At 38.5% G+C, this 19987-nt stretch overlaps 1 protein-coding gene across 1 annotated transcript; it reads right to left on the bottom strand.

Annotated features, from left to right (window-relative positions):
* Window positions 1-2109: 2109 nt before the first annotated feature.
* Window positions 2110-19710, bottom strand: GASK1B (golgi associated kinase 1B). Its single transcript, XM_009965827.3, has 5 exons — window positions 19521-19710; window positions 17625-18909; window positions 10360-10574; window positions 6311-6537; window positions 2110-6012 (listed from the first exon to the last, which is right to left on the bottom strand). Exons 2-5 carry the CDS (start codon window positions 18619-18621, stop codon window positions 5805-5807), a joined length of 1647 nt encoding a protein of 548 aa, XP_009964129.3. The 5' UTR covers window positions 18622-18909; window positions 19521-19710; the 3' UTR covers window positions 2110-5804.
* Window positions 19711-19987: the final 277 nt, after the last annotated feature.

The following is a 19987-nucleotide window of genomic DNA, read 5'->3' as shown; positions in this document are numbered from 1 at the left end:
GAAAAAAATGTTTCTACATTTTGTGTGCATTTCATTTTCTCCAGAAGAGAAAAATCCATGGAACTTCTTTTGGAAAACCATCCTTAGGCATTAGAAAGTTGCCATCTGCTTGCTTTCTTTTATCAAAGACAAGGCAGACTCAAAATACCCAAGCATCTCCATCCTTGCAAAACAAAGATAATTTCATATATTCTTATAAAGAGGGAAAAGGCCTGAAAATCTTACAACACTGCAGCTGGTTGAATAGCCTTCGAATATAAGAATACCTGGAATTCCCTTCTAGGTCCCACCAGTGGGCCCCCTAGCCCAGTAGTACGTTAGACTGTGGCAATGTGAGGGGAGCACATGAGGATGAGGCAGTATCTGTGGCCCCTTTATATTCCCCAGAATCCAGAATTGTGGTATTAGGAATGTTAGAGGAAGAAAGCTTGCCTAATTCTTATAAAGTCCATATATATACTCAGTCCTTGAATTTGTCTAATCCCCTCTAAATCTCCCAATGCTATTAGTTTCCACAGTCCCTCATGGCAGCAAGTTCCAGAGGATTAATATCTGCTGTGGGAAGAACTTTCTTTATCTGCTTAAAAGAGATACTAGTTTCACTGGGTGCTCCACACCTCTGGTATTGCAGGATTTGCTGAATAATACTTTCTGCATTCATCTCATCCATCATCTCCATGATTTTGTAAATCTAAATTACCAGCGCCTCCAGCCTTCTCATCTTCAAACTGAAGAAATCTCTATTAACTCTGAAGCTTACCCAAGTTCATCTGCCAGCTTTGACCTACTCAGTTTCATAAGGTTCTTCTAGAGTTCTTCACTATTAATCTGTCATATGAATGCACAAAGGAGCTTAGTATCATTTGCATCCTTGGAAATAGCCTTCTCTATGTCAGTGATGAAGATGACAAATAAAATCAGTCCCAGCACTGATCATTGAAGGACCCCATAGCTTGACTCACTTCCATTCTGAGAAGCTCTAGCTTTTGATTGCGTTTTTCAAATCAGATTTCTGTCTACAAACAAAGCATTCTTCACCTACCATGGAAAATTATTTTTTTAAATGATGTCATTTTGAAATACAGTTGATATATTTCACAAGACATAAAAGAAGATACTGCTGCACTTCTTTTTTTTTATTTCAGATGCTTGTATTTGGCTAGATGAGGCATTCCCACAGAAACACAGGTAGAACAGGCTGATAGCCTCCAAAGAAAACTTGTAGATCCTGCTTGGAGCCCACAGACACACAGACAATTGTTTAGAGAAGTTGCATGCCAAGTTCTATACTCTTGCTGTATCTCAGGCAACTGTCCTTTTTTGTTTGTCACTCTCCTAAGATCTCCTTCTGATCTTAGGGTTCAGTTCTCTAACCTCTGAGAATATGGATTAATCTAGCTGATTTAAACTGTTTTATCTGGAATTTGGATAATTTAGTGGAAATGTAATGAATTTACACAAATGTATCTGAGAGAATTTAGCCTGAAGTATGCAGTAATGTGCAAAAATAATGTTTTTAATAAAACAAAGAAAATTACTTTGTGTGGGAAAGAGAATGTTTAAAAATGTTTCAACATCTTTGTGTTTTCCATTAGTCTCTCTTGGATCATGGAAAAAATGTAAATTTCAGAAACCAAAAGTTCTTAGGCTACTTTAACTCTGTGTGTCTATTCCATGTAGAGTTCAGTGTCTTTTTCCTACTCCTGTACTTGTTCATGATCTATTGAAAAGTTTACCAGTTGTTGACCAATACTCTTGTTCTGGCATCATAAACAGGCATGGCCTTTTCAGCTTAATGTTTGTGTAAGGGGGCATTGTCAGAATGGCTGAAGAAGTCGGTAAATACTAATGCTGCCATAACCAGAAGCTCCACTGCTACAGTGAATCAGCTTAGTAAGAAAGAGTTACAAGTCTCTTGAGTACACAGCTAGAAAATATTTTCGTGGGAAGAGCTTCGTAATCCGGTTTGGATGGTCTCTGAAGCAGCAGGCTCAAGGCCATAGTTCTTTCTAAACAGTATCTAATGATCCACATATTACGTCAGTATGTATTATGGTTTTGTTACTGCAACTTAGATATGTAGATACACAGAGATATGTACGAAAAATCTGATGAAGATATTATTTTATTTTGCATATTCCTGGACATTATGTGACAATAGCAGCAGAGATTCAAACAATTCATTACCTATGATAACACTTTTACTTACTAATAAAAGGACAAATAAATTGACTTTTAAAATGCACAAATTTGAAAATAAAATGGAAATTCAGTATCTAATATAAAACTCAATAACAACATCTGAGTTGATATCACTGTGGCAGTTTAGCTCACATAGGAACATATTGCTGTTTTTCTCTACAATTTTAAGTAGAAAACTTTTAAGATTATATAAATGTGTTAGCAAGGGAAAAGTTAATCTTTTGAGAACAAAAGTTTAATCCACAATAATATTTTGTTTAAACTTCAATTTGTGCATACCCAAATTGGACTTATGCTGACAAACACAGTTCCAGATATAAACAGCAAATTGTATAAACAACTCATTCTTTATTAGCCAAACTGACCATTTTATAGAAATAAGCCAAGGCATATATACACATACATATATGTTTGGGTTCACATACACACACATGCACAGAAGTGTTTCCAGAATTGCTACTGGAAGCTTGTCCCTTAATGTACCCTAAATCTGTATTTGCTTGTTTGAAACCATTGAATTTATCTTTTTTTAATACAGTGCATTATGGAATACACACACACAAAAAATAAGGAAACTGCTCTTGCAGTACTCTATACAAGTTTTCATGTCCTCAGCTTCTGAAACATTTAAGATTATTAACTTGCTGGCAGGCGCCCGAGGAATTTTAAGGCATCTGTGCCTGTGCTACTTATTTTAAGCTCTGTCTTCCAATGTTATGAAATCAGCAAACTCTCTTGACTTTCTTAGTAATTCCATTTCATGTGGTTCTGGCTTTCAGACAGATTCAAGAATGACATAATCGTCTCTTCCCACCCACAGGTTTTGGAGTGTTGCCGTTGGTTACACCCTTCCGAGTAATGCGCAGCATGGATCCCACATGCCCATAAATGGAAGACAGCCCAGCAAAGATGACTAAAACACAGTTTCTTGGCTTTTTGCTGATCACCACCATAGGTAGAGTAAGGCTTCTTCGGGTTTTTTCCTATCGGTTAATATTATTTCGGCTACAGTGCAGAACTGTCAGTCCAACGCCATGCTGTTCTAAAAGGAAGTGGACTGATTTCCCAATAAACTTTACTCCTGTTACTGAAGGGAGGTCAGATACCTTGAATCTATTAGCAGTGAATAAATAAGCTCTGCAAAACATTTCTTTTGTATTTTTTACCAGAGCACTTATGCAAAGGCACTCAAAAAGTACAGAATTCTTCATTCTTGTAAAAAAAAACCTAGAACTTGGCTAGCATGTACGCATAAGTACCACCACAATCATACTTTGTATTATTAACAATACTAGATCCAGGTACCAAGCTCCACAGCAACCGGATAAACACTGAGGAGAAAAGGCACTTTCCAGAGTTTGTTATCAGCATTAAAGAATTAGAATCTACAGTCCAGTCCCACCAGCAAATCTCGCAAAGCCTCTCCTGACTTCCCTGAAGAGTCTGAGAGTGTTTGTACGCGTAAGAAATACGGCACGTTGACACAGCACAGAAAGCAAGGCCTCCAGCAATGCGTAGTGCCACTAAGGCACCACTGTAAGGAAGAGCAGGATGCAGAACACCTTGCCCTAGACCCAAATTCAGACTGTCAGAGAAAGAAGCATTCCTTTGTCCTTGGACAGTGTGCAGCAATGGCTCAGCCCAATCTGCCTTCACCATTCTCTCTGGACTCAGTGGTCCCTGCAGAAGTTCTGGGAAGCGCCTGCCTTTATGTGCCTGTCTGGTCCATACCAGACAGCACAAGGGGACACACCTATCCTTCCCCTTGTACTTTCTATGTAGATCTATACATTGTTTCACCCTGCACATTAGCTCTAATAACAACCTGATCTGTTTGCCTCTGCCATCAAAAATATCTAGTAGAAAACACCATTCATTTCCTAAGGACATTCATTTGCGGGATTTGTCTCCTGAAGATCTCTTTACAGTTATGCTTTTCATGCTTGATCGAATTTTTAAGCGCTGCACAGCATCATGGCTGCTTGGACCTCTTAAACTCGGAACTGCTGAGGGGCATTGCTCCAGGTCAGCTTCAGGGCAATTACTTACTAGTTGGCAATTACATTGCTGCTTTAAGAACTCACACTGAACTGCCAGGCAAATTAAAAAAGCATGCATCATGCTCAAGGAAACACTAGCCCGTGCCCAGAAGAAATGGAGAAGAACGCATCAAGTTATCTCCATAAAAATAAATGACCTAATCTGAAAAGAAAAAAATCCTGACCTCTGATTTCTTTCTCTTCTAGGTAATGAGACAGTTCTGGAAAAAAAATACAACTGGGCAATGTGAGGCAATGACTTGGCATTCAGGATGTGCAGTCAGCCTAAGGAAAGAAGAGGATAAGCTAGAAGACAGAGTTCTCATAGGACTTTTTTTCATGATCAGGTACACTCTTGTATATCTTGTATGGCCCTCTCCTAAGTCCAGTGCAGCTGAAAGTTGTGCCTTTCACTCCCAGAAGTGTGTGATAATCCATCTGAACAGGTATCTAGCAGGAAGAAAAATGTTCAATAGGCTAGAAAATGAGACAAGTTGATCATAACAGTCATCAAAGAGTGGCATTTACTGCAACAGGAATTCCATGTGAAATGGGTCCGGAGGATTATTTCTGTTTCTAGGCTTTGTTTACAATGCAAGCTATGGTAGTATTTTTGTTTCCATAATACAGTACCTGGCTAATAAGTTATAACTTTTTAAGAAATGGATAATATGAAAATCCTATCAGATTCTACTTTGCTGCCATTAGAAAAGTCCAAGGCACTCTGAAATATGACCTCTCAAGGCAATAGTTAAGTTCTGGGAAGTTTTTACAAATTTATCTGCCCTTTGCTGACAGAATAAAATAAAAGATTATTTAGATGACCAAGCTCTTAAAATTTTACTAAGTATCTTTAACTCTGCCTATAACGAGATCTATTTCTTCTAGTAATGCAATTATTGTTAATAGCTGTTCTGATACCAAGAAAGAAAATCTGTTTTAGCTGCAGTGGAATTGTAGTTATTTAAATCACTGAATTCACCCATCCACATCAACATTGACACAGAACATCTTAGTTTCTCATTAATACCATTACACAAGCACTTTCAAAAATACTTTAAAATCTTATACACCCTATAATTTCAATATAAAGACAAGAACAGCTATGAAAGTATTCAACTACTGCCATTATCTCACGGCAAGAAGATAATAGATATTTCTCCAGAAAGATGGTAAGAGTCTTTTTAAATAGATAGGTAGGTATATGTCATGATAAGCAAGAGTAATCCAGACTCATGCAGTGAAAATCCTGTTGCTAACTTTCAAACAGTTTAGCAAAATGAGTGTTCACGGTACCTACATATTACTACATTATTTATTGTATCATTTGGTTATTTTTCATCTCATTTCATTGGTGACATAGAATAGACTGCACTGTGCTGAGCTGCATCCGACATTTAAATGTTGCTTTTAATCCATGCAAGATTTCTTATTTAAAAATAAATTGAAAGTTTGGAAAAAATAAAAATTACATAAGCCTATGAATTAAATCAATTTCACTGTTGGTTTTTGCCTCATGCAAATTTTTTTAAAGACTATCTCTCAGATAGAAACAAGACTGCTTCATTCATTCATGGGCAATACTTTGGCTCCATGTGCATTTATGTAAGTAAGAAGAATTTTGGACCTCCTTTCTATTACATCAATAAGCTTTTCAATTCCTTTTCTGCCACCTTGGCTCTCCCAGTATATTTTGTCAAGGAACAAAGACTGAAGCAACTTCTCACGTAAACGCTGGCTCCTCAGCACTGAAACTGCAGATTCAGGGAATCTGGAAAATCACAAAGAAATTCATCAGCTTTGCCATCATTCTGAATTGCAGTATTTATGTTGTGGTTTAGCAATCAATTCTATGAATATAGTCTGCAACTCAGCAAAGGAAGTTGATGCATGCCTAATCATATGCATGTTAATTGTATCTTTTAAAGAAGTGGAATTACTCATACATTTTTAGACACATCCTGTAAATGTCTTGGGCTGGCGATATCTATTCCAGTAACTTAGTGTCTCATGCCCAAACTGGGAAGAAATTTTCAACCTTTTTACAAAATTAATAACTTAAAACTTACTCATTGATTCCTTGTAATATTTTGAAGTCAAGATTGTCCTCGTTTCTGTCAAAGAAACCCTTATTGTCTATGAAGACTAAGTGCCTTCGGTCATGTCTTCTCTGAACTATGTGTGTCAGGTCAACAGCATCCTGATCACTACATTTCAGCTTCAGTCCTTGCTGCATGCAGGAATCCTCCTTGAGAGGTTTGAATCCACAGCAGTTTCTGTCTAGTCGATTATAGATCTAAAACAAAGTACAACAGAGTGCCAAGTGAAAACAATGTCAAAGTATTTGGGGCAAAGTGTCACTGTAAGACATTGCTCACTAACACAGCTGACAGGAAAGCAAGCTTGGGACAAGTATAATTAAAGTCAGCAGTGAAATGGCAATGAAGGACTGGGCCCCATACTTCACGTGCTGTTAGAAACAATTTCGCGGACTGTGTATTTTATCCATTTTATAGCCATGATTTGTTATGTCAGTAGAAAATATGTGGAAACAATGGAACAATACCACTCTGTAACTGGAATAACAAGATGGTGAATACAAGTCTATTTTTTTTCAGAAGGCTGTAGTTTTTTTACATTTCTCTTCTGGAGAACAATGGAAATAGCACAGCCTGACATACACAGAGCATCTCCATTTTGTGGGACTTACTAGACTAACAGTAAGCAAAAATAATTGAAAATATTAGTAAGCAAACCATCAGAAGATACAAAATGCAAGAAGAGTGCCTTTATAAACACAGAGCAGCCTCCCTGAGTTAATGATATAATAATATAATAATAATATAATAATAATATAATAATATAATATAATAATAATATAATAATATTACGTTAATGACACGATGGTCTAGGCTTTTTTTTCCCGTGCAAACCCTCGCTTATTCATCGCATAGCTCTTAGATGGAATGAATACATCTGGTCTAACTTTAGTGGTGTAAATGTTAAGCATCTCTTCTGACTTAGTTGTTTATATTCCCTTTCATAAACAATGACAAGAACAAAGCACCTCCAGAGCAAAGGATGCCATTTTAGGATAACCATCTAATATAGAAAGGATAAATCACTCCTTTAAAGTGCTTCCACCTCTGTTGACTAGATGAGAGTAAATACACAAGACTTCCAGCGCCCTGAGTGCACAAATAGGCCTTAATTGCCATAAATGGCCTCACCTTGGATCTCCACACAGCCCCCTTTTCCCCCTCCATGGGCCCAGGAGCCCCATTTAAGCTCAGGCCTGACACCCCAGACCTTTTGTAAGCCCTTTTGGGAAGGCTGTATCTGCTGCTTGTCCTGTTAATGATGCTCATGGATTGCTGCTTGAGGTTTCTGCTCCTTGGCTTTAGAGCTGGTTTGCTGGCTTATCTGTGCCTGATGCTCACTGGGCTATCAATGAGACCTGTGGCTTTCACCGTTCCTCCAGCTGGGCTGGCTCTCCTGCTGCTGGCTCTGCCGGTGCTGCCTGCTGTGGGGCTGCCCTTGGCTCCAGCTCATTCTCCTTGGCTCCAGCTCATCTTCTCAGGGAGCAGCTCTGCTCCTGCTGATCGGTGCTTACAGAGTAGAAGCCTGGCCTGGGGGTACCTAAGACTTAATGAGTAGCTTAGCAAAGGTAAATAATTTTTCCTGTCCTTGTTTGTTGTATACTGCCAACTCCTCAAACTGTTCTAAACATAAAAGCATTAATGTTCACATAAGCCTTCTAAAATTACAATTTTGGTTTTGTGGCACACCGGTGAAATGAACTGTTAAGGCTCTTCTGATGTAGAACTACATTACGTATTGAAAAGGCCTCCTAATTTTGTTCATCAAAGGAAAGTCTGAGAATTGTTTTATTTTCTTCTTACGTATGTAGTACTGTTGCCACCAGTCTTGGTGGCAGTGGTTGTTTTAAAAGCATGAAAATCCTGAGGAAAGGAACAGATTTCTCCTTTTGTGAGCAGCATTCAGCATCTGCAGACACTGGAGCCCCTCTTGCTTGAAGCATTCTAGCTCATGGGATCTCTCATTCAACTCATCCAAAGGCTTTGCCAAAGAGTGAAGCAGAGTCCTTCTAGACAGACTCTTTTGACATATAGCCCTGATTCATCCGCACCGTGCTTCATTACATGCATTAAATAGATGAGGAGATCATGTTCTTACAACCTCTTCATAGTACCTTGCATCATACCAGTGTTAAGACGGAATGATGGGACACTCTGGAATTGATGCTGCAACCTTTCTAGTTTAGCATTGCTTTTTTTCATATATTTATGCACGAGAGGTCCAAACCCCCAAAATTAAAGAAGCCATTTTACGTTTAATGTAATTTTACTTGAGTTCTTGCAGAAGGCAAGTGAAGGTCAGCTGTAAGCATTTTTTAGCCTGTTCCTATACTTTTATAGTATTTGAAACCAGAGGTTAGAACGCCAAACCCATTCTTCTGAGGGAATTGTGTTTAATAGAGAATCCTTTCCACCATTATTCTTTATTTCTGTATCAATCATGAAGCATGAATTATTTTTTTTTTAAATTCAGAACCCCTTCTTGGCATTTCCTGGTTTAGAGTCTTCATGTTCTACTGCTGATAAACTTTAAGCTAGGTACAAGAGTATCCAGATGATATTTTAATCTTTAAGAACCCGAAGACCCATCTTCATTCATGTTCTGGTATGCACGTTCTTGTCTGATAGGAAACTGGAGGTACAATCACTGATACCAGCTACTATTATGAGAACAATTTGTTTCTTTGTCACATAAAGTTCAATCCTGTTGTATCTTATTTTAACTGACCGTTCCTTCTGGATAATAGAAGTTCTATTATGAAGATTTTAAACTTGCCTTAGGAGACCTTCAAATTAGAAATCAACACAGAACTCCTGAGGATTTTTAAACTCCTCATCAATAAGCCAACAGTATGAAAACATTAACACTGACACAATCTGTACTATTCCTATAGGGGCGTTACTGTTTAGCATCAGAATAATCCACATATGACTCTCTATCAGTTTCTAACAATTACTGGCTCATAGTGGGACTAAAGATGGAGTCATTAGACAAGTGACAATCTATTTTTAGAGAAGAATTGAATGGTCTGTTTAACATAAGTCTGCAAAAATGTAACTCCAAAAAAAAGTTGGAAACATACATTCATCCTAGAACAGGACTGAGAATGACAGGGATAGGCTATGTGTAAGCGAAGTCATGATTTTTATATTTCAAGAAATGTAACTCTATAAAAAGCTGAATTATATGAACCAAACCCAGTGCATAAAACTAGTGCTTTCTGTAGTTTTAAATAAACTGGTAAGTGTTACAGAAGGCTCAGTCACCCAGACCTGTCTGGCAGGCAATGACAACTGGAAGTAGTGCCATATCTCAGGAAGCCATCAAATTAGCTTCCAGTCAGGTGGTTCAGCCCTTATAAGTACGGGGAGTGTAGTAATATTTCACTACACAACTGCTGTAACTGTAGCCACACATTATGATACCAGTGGGCAGAGCTCTAGTTTGGTGTTATCTGGAGAGCTAATGATTATGTGCCATACTTAATTGAGGAATAGCAGCCATATTATTCATCAGTTGCTGCTCTATTCTTTCCTTTTACCAAGGCACTGGCTAGGTTTTCAAAAATAAGGAAAATTAGCCACTACAACTGTTATTTTGATCCAGATTTCAACTGACCAAAGCCACTTAAACCATCCCTGGGGGCTAGGGATGTGCAGGAAGGACCACAGAGTAAAAATCAATGTTTTACAGTTGTAAACACAGTCAAGAACTATGTTTGGAGAAACAAGGAATCAAGGAGAAACTTGCCTGCCTCAAGGTGAGGTAAAACAAGATGTCTCAAGACAAAAGCATTTGCTTCCTCTTTTAGAAAATGAGTCAGTCAAGTTCCTGATCTCTTTCCCTGATTATAAGTTGCATTTTGGATATTTGAATTTTAAGATACAACCAGAAAAAAAGTTCAAACTGTGCAAATACATCTCTTCTCCATTTAAATAAAAGAAGTAAACTAAAATTACTTTTCTAGGAGTCCCATGTGACTTCTGAAGCAGATAGTAGCATTCAATAAATGTTTTACCTGTAGAAGAAAATCAAAAAGTGCCATCTTGGACCACTCATAATGATGGATTTCAGTACAGCCCCACTCAGCTTTGGGAACTTTACCATTCTGCCAGCATTTCTGCTTCAACAGCTGCTGATATTGTCCCCAAGTCAATCTCACTGAAGAATGGCTATTATTATCTGTTGGACTTAGCAAGGAATCCCAGAGAATAACAGGATAAGCTTGACCATCTGAAAAAGGAAAAACAGATCATCGGTATAGTGCAATATCAGATTTACTTGATCATTCTTTAGACATTGCCTAAGCATCAATTATTACACCATTTTACAGATGCAGCAGGAAAAATGGCCAGGGACTAATAACTTGACATCCTTTGATTAATGTGGTCTTATTCCACATATAAAACCACCCACAGCAGGAACGGAAGAAGCACAGACATTATAAATGTCTTCAGTGTACAGAAGGCTTTCTCTGTTTGAAGCTAGAGATTAACGTACAAAATCATATACTAAACCAGACTATTAAAAAGTTTATAGGTAGATTAAGAGCCTACAATGCCACTGTGAATCAGTGATGTGATGTCCCTCTGATTCCAGTGAACTGATGATGATTTACAGGAGTTGAAAACTCACGTCAAAGTATTTTTTTCTGCATAATGGGCATAGAAACACTACAAATCCTATACTCAACGTGGATTTATTTTATCTTTAGTATTTTAGGCCTATAGTGTATGATTTCACAGCTTTGAAATAATATGAGAGTACTAGAGAGTGTGAGCTTAGCATTAATAAACACCCTGACAAGTATTTTTTTTTTTTTTTTTACTCAGGTATGAGATATGTTTTGTACAACAGTTATTTTGGCCACATTCTTTAATTCTTCTGTATAAAGAATATTCTGCTCTTTCCTGAAACTAAGTCAAGGGCTTTAGCTTCGGTGAATTCAAGCGTTCAGGAAGAAATCTCAGCAAAGAATTTAAAATAAGTTTTCCCAATATAAGAACTGACCAATATATTTAACCCATTATCAACAGGCATATCTATCTTCTTCGGAAAGTGGAACTCTCCTTTTCATTGCTGATGCAATGCTGCTGCTGTCCTAAATTGTCAAGGACTCAGGACTGACTGTGGCTTGTACACACATTAGAACAAAAAAACTGAGTTTGGGTGCAGACAGAAGACCAAAATATGATGTCTCAGTACAGAGAGGAGGAACCGTTTAACTGCAAAGCTGCTAGTTACTAATTAGCGAGTGTCGGAACACATATAATCCTTTAAAATTTATTTATATTCTTCTCAAAGGTCAATGAACCTAAAGCCTACGCTATTACATAATTTGTCACATGGTTAAATGCAGCCTAAACTGTCTCTGTCTTCCTCTTGCCCATGGAGCCAGAGATGCATCTGAAAAGAAGCTTTCAAAAACTTGCATGAAGGCAACAAGATCCATGGCATCTTCTTCTCCAGAGGCAAACTAGACAGAGAATAGCACATAGAAAACAGGTGTCAGTGCCAATGGCAAGGTAAAAGCTGCTAATGTGATAGCTCCATCTGTAAGCAGCAAGAACTGTTAAAAACAGATCTCCATATAGCTGAATCAAAAAGCAACTTGTTCAAAGGATGCTGACTGATCTAAAACAGGTAAGAAATTATCTTTGCCCATACTTAGCAGTGAATCATCTCATATTTGCCAACAGAGCATGACAGGCCCCACACACAACGAAGCCCAGAGAAAAACAAACTCCCTTCCAAAAGCAGAATGTACTCTGTCTGCCATGGCTTGCACGTACAAGACAGTCCTCAAGGCAACACAATGTGCAGCTCCAACACCTCTTTAACTTCCCTCCCAGTTGCCCAATGTTTCCTTAGAACACAGAAAGTGTCTTTCCATTAGGAACAACAATCTCTCTCTTTCATTAGGATCAGCACTACCTTTATCAGCATTGTGCTCCACACTTTTCTCTCCACTGAAAAAAAAGTGCTGAGCACTGCTGAAGATCAAGCTTCTCCTACTGAGGTGCCTGAATAAGTATTTGAGAAATTAATTCAGGAAATCCCAGCCATTTCCCCATCTATCTTGCTCTAGCTCCACCAGATACACCGTGGACGACTTCAGTCAAATCAACTATTGGCTAAGCTTCTTTTCCAAGCCAGTTGGAGAAAGTCTATATAAGCATTGGGAATTGTCACACAAAAGGACAGCTTTTTTCAGGACCAAGTCTGATCTATTATTTTTATATTGCCAATAACAGCTTATGTAACTATTCATTAATTATTCCACAAACCAAATACATAAACAGTCTTCTAACAAAACAAACATCTCCTGTCTACTCAAAAGGGATATGATAAACAATAGTAATATAAATACTTGAAAAATATGAATAATATCTTGCCAGTTTCCATTAAGATACAAAAACATTTTTAAAAGACCAAGGCTAAATACAGGAAATGTTTGCATTTCAGAGGAAACGGGAGAAGAAAAGATGAGCCAAAATAAAATCTTTCAACTCTGTAATATAAATTGAATTACAGGAATATGAAACAGCACCTTTAGTAAAGAGCAGTGACTCAAATCTTTGACACTTGCAGGAAAAGCATGAAAATGCTGAATTGAATCAGATAAGGGGCCTGAATCACAGCTTCATGAATTGGCACGACCCTGCTGAAATCAGTGGAGCTCTTCTGATTCAAACCTTGTGAGGATGGGGCTGAGGTTAACTGAATGGTGAAAAGTAAGGCCTGGCTAAGAATCAGAGCTTCCAGTTTGATACAGCCAAAATTGAGGAGATTGGGCACATTTCAGAGTAAGTCCAGTGTGTCCTGCATGCGCTTCTCTCCTTATCATTTTTATATATTCACACAAAGGACTACTTCTTTTCTGTTGCTGCAGCTGCATTGCACTGAATCTTGCTCAAAGCTAATTGACTTAATTCTCTTTTCATCTGCCATTTTAAGTCGATATATTGACTTGACTATCTAAAGATGATCTGCAAAATTGTATGGGAAAGATTTTTCAAAACACGCGGGAACCAGCTTCCTAGTATTTCATATAGATTTTTAAACGTCAGAGTATTTCTAAAAATTTCTTAGGCCCTTAGGAGCTACTGGCTCAGGATATCCGAAGTTGAATAAGCTAACACAGGTGAAACCTCAGGCTGTTGGGACTAGACTACCTCAAGGTACTCAAACTGCTTCATGTGGAGTTAGGTAATGTAACATGGCATGGCTTCTTCAACATAGCCATAATTTGAGATATCCACACACATCACTTCAAAAAGAGTCTTATGCTTCTTAACCACAAAGATGCTCTTGCAGATGTAATTCTTCCATCTTGTGCTCTAATCTACAGCATTTCTTTTACCTTCCCTGAAGAAAAATATTTTCAAACATGCCCATGAGAGCATCACTAAGAAGAGAAAATCTTTCATGAGGTAAAGTCCTTTCTCAAACTCCTCGTTGTTCACTGTAAAGCAGTACAGCTTACCGCTGCCACATTTGACAGAAACAGTTTAGTTTCCCATGTAGTAGCAGGAGGGTGTAATTTAGCATGGAAAAATTAGAGGGACTGACATACAGAGCATTACTTGAATTTTAGAGTTTAAGATTAAGTTATGAGCAAAAATGTAAGGGAAAGGAGCAGCAAGCAGAGAGAAAATAGGCCATTTATTTTTCTTTCCTTCCTCTGCACTTTATTTGCAATGTTTCTGTCCTGCACTCATATGGATGTCAGAATTAAGGAATGCATGAAATGCATCAGTTACTCTCTAGACTAAGAGATGCATTATTCTTTATACTAGAACTTCTCTATCCAACAAAATATTGGAAATATGTGCTCTGGTAGCCCTCTGAGAGGTAAAACAGGACAGATAAATTGAAGCATTTTAGAGTATTCTGAATGCATAAGGTAGCATTAGGTTTTCCTTATTCTTTGCCCTGACATTAGTGATTCATAACATCTTTGCCTGCTTTTGCATAACTTTTGGTGAGATGGTAAGGGCAGGCTGATAGTGCAGGGTATAACACAGAAAAACCTACAGCTCCGTTTATTATCATGTAGAGGCCAGTAAAACAAAATGACAAGTGCAACCAGTGAAGCTATCTATTCCATGTCATTCATCTGTTCGCACTAAAACAACCATGAAATATGTTCCTAAGAGGAAGAGTTTCTTGCACATTTTAGTAAAGAAAAAAAAAAAAAAAAAAGTGGTTCTGGGCAAATAGTAGGTTCAATCTTTAGCTAAAAACGCCCAACTGAACTGAGTACACTTGTGGTTATTCTCAGCACAGGAAAAAACATTAATTTGCCAAACTTATGCTATCAAAAAACCCAGGGGTCACTGTCAGCACGCAGTAGTTCAGGCCCTCAGCAAGTGCTGTAACAAAACTGCACAGTAATAGCTGCATATTTTGTACCAAAAGCTGAATAAAGAGTTCACCCTTCTTGCTACGATCCAAGGAGCTGGAGTCCTGTCCCTGCAGCTCTCAGCTGCAACACAGAAGCAAGCCTGTGCCAGCCCATGTTGCTCCAGTTGCACCTCAAGCCCCAGCAAGCACTGGCATCGTCCTACCCTGCAAATGCTGTTGCTGAGCTAGAGGCAGTATATATAGTCATTTTACTTAGCTTCTGTGCAAATTAATTAAGGTAGGGCTGTGACACCAAGCAAGGTCACTTATGTCTGTTCTGTTCCTCAGGTCCAGGTGATCAAATAATGAAGCTTCTCAGTCCTGTGGTATTAACATGACCATCCCCAAACTATGACACACAAGGGTCAGCCTTCATTTTCTCCGCAATGGATGTGGTTTTATGATAATTTCCTGTTGTTTTACAGGCTTATTCTTTGTTTATAGGTATCAGAGCTCTTGACACTTTTCACACCTTGTAGGTAGCAATGGGAGTAATGAATGGCTGCTTGTGTATGCCCAGAATCATGCTCTCTTACACTGTAACACTGAACTCAAAAGGGCTTTACCCACTGGTCCCCAGGCTTTTTGTTTGGCCAATTCATTGCAAAAATATGAGAGAGTTATCACACCTGATTTTTCCATCCATGATGGAAAAACAAGATAAACCATTTAAAAATTCAGTTAACACTTAAAAAGGTTTATAAATAACTAGGAAAGGCAAGGGTAGCAGACAGGACTTGCACGCAGTGTTTTGCTAGACTTAAAAAAAAAAAAAAATCAGCAGGGGATTTGTGGGAATAGGGGAAACAGAACCTGCTCAGGGTTTTACTAAGTTGTTCTTTGAAACTTCTTTTGACAAAATGAATGACAGTTTTGAAAAGCCCATTTTTTAAGATTTTAATGCTACATCAAACATGTCTTGTTAGATCACATCACAACTGAGGCAAGCTAAAGGGATGTGTCGTGGAGAGACCTATGTCAGCCTGGAAATGGTGTACATTCATACGCACATGCAGTCTCTAACCCTGCATTGCTTTCTTTCCCATATGAATAACCCTGATTCACACAAGCCGCCCTGTAAAAAACTTTACAGTGCTCACCTAATCTTGAATGCATATGGATTATAGAAATCAGATCACTAATTGTTTATATTATTTTTAAGAATATATTTTGGTTCATTTTCTCAAAACAGATGTTTTCCAGATTATGCCAAACACAAGCATGTGAATAGTAATGAGTTCAAGTAGATATTGGGCATCTGACCTCCAGCATATTTCCAGGCTAAAGAAATGGAGAGAGACAAGGTACAGTAACTGTTCCAAATGCTCTGTTCGCCCTTTAGCTGGAAAAAATGAAGTGAGACCAAAATAATGTTATTTCTCTTCTCATCACTTAGCAACACTCTTCTTGTTATAGGAACATAGCCAGTTATGAGGAGAAGGAAATTAAAGAGGGCAGAATGACACACTCTGTCCCAGACAGTCCAAAACATACTGTAAGGTGACAGACACTGAGCAACACAATGCACAATTAGCCTAATAGCAGTTTTCAGAGGCTTGCAGTCTGTCATCTCCACAGTCACACTGTGCAGGGTTCCTCCAACTGAACTACCTTCATTCTTTATGACAGCTCTACAGCAATAAATCCTGTTCCTAAAAATAAGCTAGGCATAATGTACCTTCCATGCTCTGCAAGTATGAATAGTATTCAGAAACCTCCAAACTGTTGTTCCTAGAGATTCATTCACATTGTTGTACAGGCTGCCAAAGGGAAGGTTTACAAAGCAGGAAGAAACAGGAGATCACTGGGTCATCTTTCTGCTGTCAGACTTTAGAAAGTCATTCTTGCATTACTTTTTTTTTTTTTTTTTTCAGAAACACAGAGTGATATAAATGTATTTGGTATAAGCTAATTTCAGCAGCAAGAAATGAACAGCAAAAACATATCTAGAGACTTCAGCAATGATTCATTAAACTGCAACATAGTCCTTTTGGGTTGTGATTTGTGACTACAAAAACAGTAGGCTGAAGACATCTAACAAGATAGCACTGTTAGAAGTAGACTTCTAACTCACATTACATGTCTGAAATCTACCTTTAATTTCACTAAAGGTTAAAAATCAAATTTTTAATTGAAAACTTTTTACCAGTCATGTAACAGGCATACTGAGATATTTACTGTGTATATTTGTCTGCGTAATCCATAGATGTGTGTAATGAACCTCAAAACATACAGCAGGATTCCCTGAAATGTAGTGGGTTTTTTAATTACCAGGGGAGAGGGAAGCACTTTTTAATAATTTTTCAGTTCCCAGAGGTATAAGTACCATGGAAAGTATCATCAAGCTTCTGCAGGAAGGTCTTCTACCTCTCTGAGTAGGTTATTTGAGTAAATACAAAACCCCTTTCTTACCACCTGTTTTAGAAATTAATTCTTGTGCTTACTTTCAACAATATTAAAGTCAATTCTAAAAGATGAGAAAACTTTAAAAACCGATCAGAAATACCCATCGAATCACAGGGTATTCTGTAATTTCTTTCACCAGTTTCACTTCAGGCAGCCTGTACAACGTCATGCAATCTACGGATGACTCCCCCTCTTCTTTCTCATTCCAGACTCTTGTGGAAGGGAAACTGTTACTGTCCTCAGCAGCTCAATGGTATCTGATCTAAACCTTCGGTTGCTGTGCCCTTTGGACAGGATAACTGCACTGCAGAAGGTCTATACAGATACCAGCTTTATCTCCCTGTAATGATGGGGTTAGTTCTCAGGTTCACAGGAGTTAAAGGTGGTGGCTGCTGCCCCACGGTTAATGTGGGAAGGGGAAGGAAACCTCGGCACCCCACCTGCAAGCTGAAAACCATAGGAATGTGTTACCTTGGAAGAACTCCGATCTCCTGCTTACAGAAGGTAAGCTCCTGTTTAGCCCCAGGATCCTATCCAAATGAAAGGCAAACACCTCGCTCATGTCAAGGGGTCGTTTGACAATGCCACAGTGTCCCTGATTACAAGCACTTCCTGTGGTGCTGGAACCTCTTGCAAATACTACCAAGACTCCTTTGTGAGAAGGTACTTCTTGGATGTTCTCTATCCGAGAATCTGCCAGCATACGCATATTTAAGATGTCGTCTTTGCTCAGCCAAGAGGGAGAGCTCTCACTGTAAATCCTGATATTGCTTTCCTCTGGCTGGAGCTGTGCCTTTATAGCTCCAGAAATTCCCCCAGCTCTCCAGTGACCCCTCTCCCCGATTGCCATTCCTTTATGCTTGCGTTCATCCAGCTGGTGCTTCCTCGCCTCCAGAGCCATTGCTGCTCTCATTGTGTCTGTGGCATGCACGGCCCTCCCTGGATGCTGGGCAAAGGCCTCTTCCTGGCCCATAAAAGTGGCTTTTGGAAAGTGCTGCCCGTAGGACAAAGGAGCTGCATGTTTCTTCCTGCGCTTTGGCTTCACCGTGCCTCTGATATTGGCAGGCTTGCTGCGCTTGGATCGCAGGGTGATATAAACTACATTAGGTGGCAGCAAGGTCCCATTGCTACCAAGCTGGGGTTCCTGGAAATTGGGTGGTGACAGGGTGCCATCCAGTGGGATGCCCAGAAAAGGAGTCTGAGCTGCATCTTGAAGACTTCTGGAACTGATCTTTTGGTGTCTTCCTTTGTGATGGGGTAAAACATGACCCACCTGACTGACGAGGAATCCCAGGTAGATCACACATGCGGTGCCCACTAGCAGATTCCTCCTTGTCCTTGGGCGCCTGCAAGTCCAGAGCCTCAGCACCCATGGTGGGCACAGGCAACAAATAAACAAGTTTTTGATTTTACTTGGCTGATCAAAGGTGATCATTTCTCCAGTGAATCCACATGATGAAAACAGCATGAAGTCTTCTGTACATTCCAGCCAGGATGATGATGCATGATTTCCCTTCCCTGATTTCTATTTCTCCTTTTCCAGATAGCTTCCAGCATGGGTGATGGACAGAGGCTACTGATACGCCTAGGAATGTGTTTAGCACTAAGGATGCTGACACTCCACCTTCTTAAACTGTTAAATTCTTATCAGCCACCCGGGGGGAAATGATTGGCTTCAGAGAATGAATGGAGCCAGCTGCATAAGCAAAGTTTACTGACTTGTAGTCTAAGAGAGCTGAAGTATCTCCTTTGCAAACTGCAAGAAGAAAATAGTGCTCTTTAATTTCATAACTCACATATGGCATGTGGGGTTCTATATTTTTAAGAGATAGAAGTTCTAGATGAGACAGTATGCATCTAGAAATTTGTCAGGATACTTCTTTCACTTTCACATTACATTATAAATTAAAACACCAAAATCATGAAATACAGGCTCAATTTGCAATCTCAGCTAGCTGTATTCCAGCATTAGAAGAAAAGCTTGTCAAACCCAGATCACTATCGTCTTTTTCTTATGAAACAAAGTCTCCACTACACCTCATGTTATGAAAATGTTGTAAATTATACAGTATTAACCACTAACTGTAGTAGTTAAATATGCACATATTCACTAATATAAAAACTTATTAGCAGTGCCAAATTTCCCTAGTTGAGTATGAACATAGTTCATATAATTCATAAACACATTAAAGATGAAAGATGGTTAATTCTTCACCCTTGGATCCTTCACCCCTGTAAAGCCATAAATAGGATCTAGCTATAGTTTTATAAATAAAATGACAGTGGCTTATATATCCTTTCAAAGAAACAAAGACAGAATAAGTGTACATTGAATACATATTGCTATAAAAATACAAAATCTCTTACCTATTCAGCTTGACACATCCTTCGTTCTGGTAAACTCCTTAGGTTAATAAAAGTAACTTAGTACAAGCTGACGTTCTCAAAGTATTCTAGCACATATTTCAGTTTTAAGTATGGTTCACATTTAGGTATTTCATTGCAAGCTAAATACTGTTTGGAAGCTAACTGTACTGAGAAGTGGTTTGCATATGAACTGCTATAAACTTATACGAACCTCACATTATTAAAAAACAAAACAAAACAAAAACAAAACAAAACAAAACAAAAACAACCCAGCAACTTCTATTTTAAATTCTGTAATGAAAAGTCCTGTGAAGTATGTGCCTTCCAAAAGTGCATTCCATCCATTTCTAACTCCTGAGGGCCCTCTAGTGCCCTGCATGCAAATATACTGAAGAAATTATTGAATTCCCATTTTCCGCATTTGTGTTTTCTTGGGGTTTTTTTGTTCTGATTTTTAAATTTAAAAT

The sequence above is a fragment of the Tyto alba genome, unplaced genomic scaffold, assembly GCF_018691265.1.
Source record: "Tyto alba isolate M040663 unplaced genomic scaffold, T.alba_DEE_v4.0 Super-Scaffold_6, whole genome shotgun sequence".
Lineage (NCBI taxonomy): Eukaryota > Metazoa > Chordata > Aves > Strigiformes > Tytonidae > Tyto > Tyto alba.
Note: the sequence above shows the minus strand (reverse complement) of the source record. Positions and strands in the feature narration are given on the sequence as shown.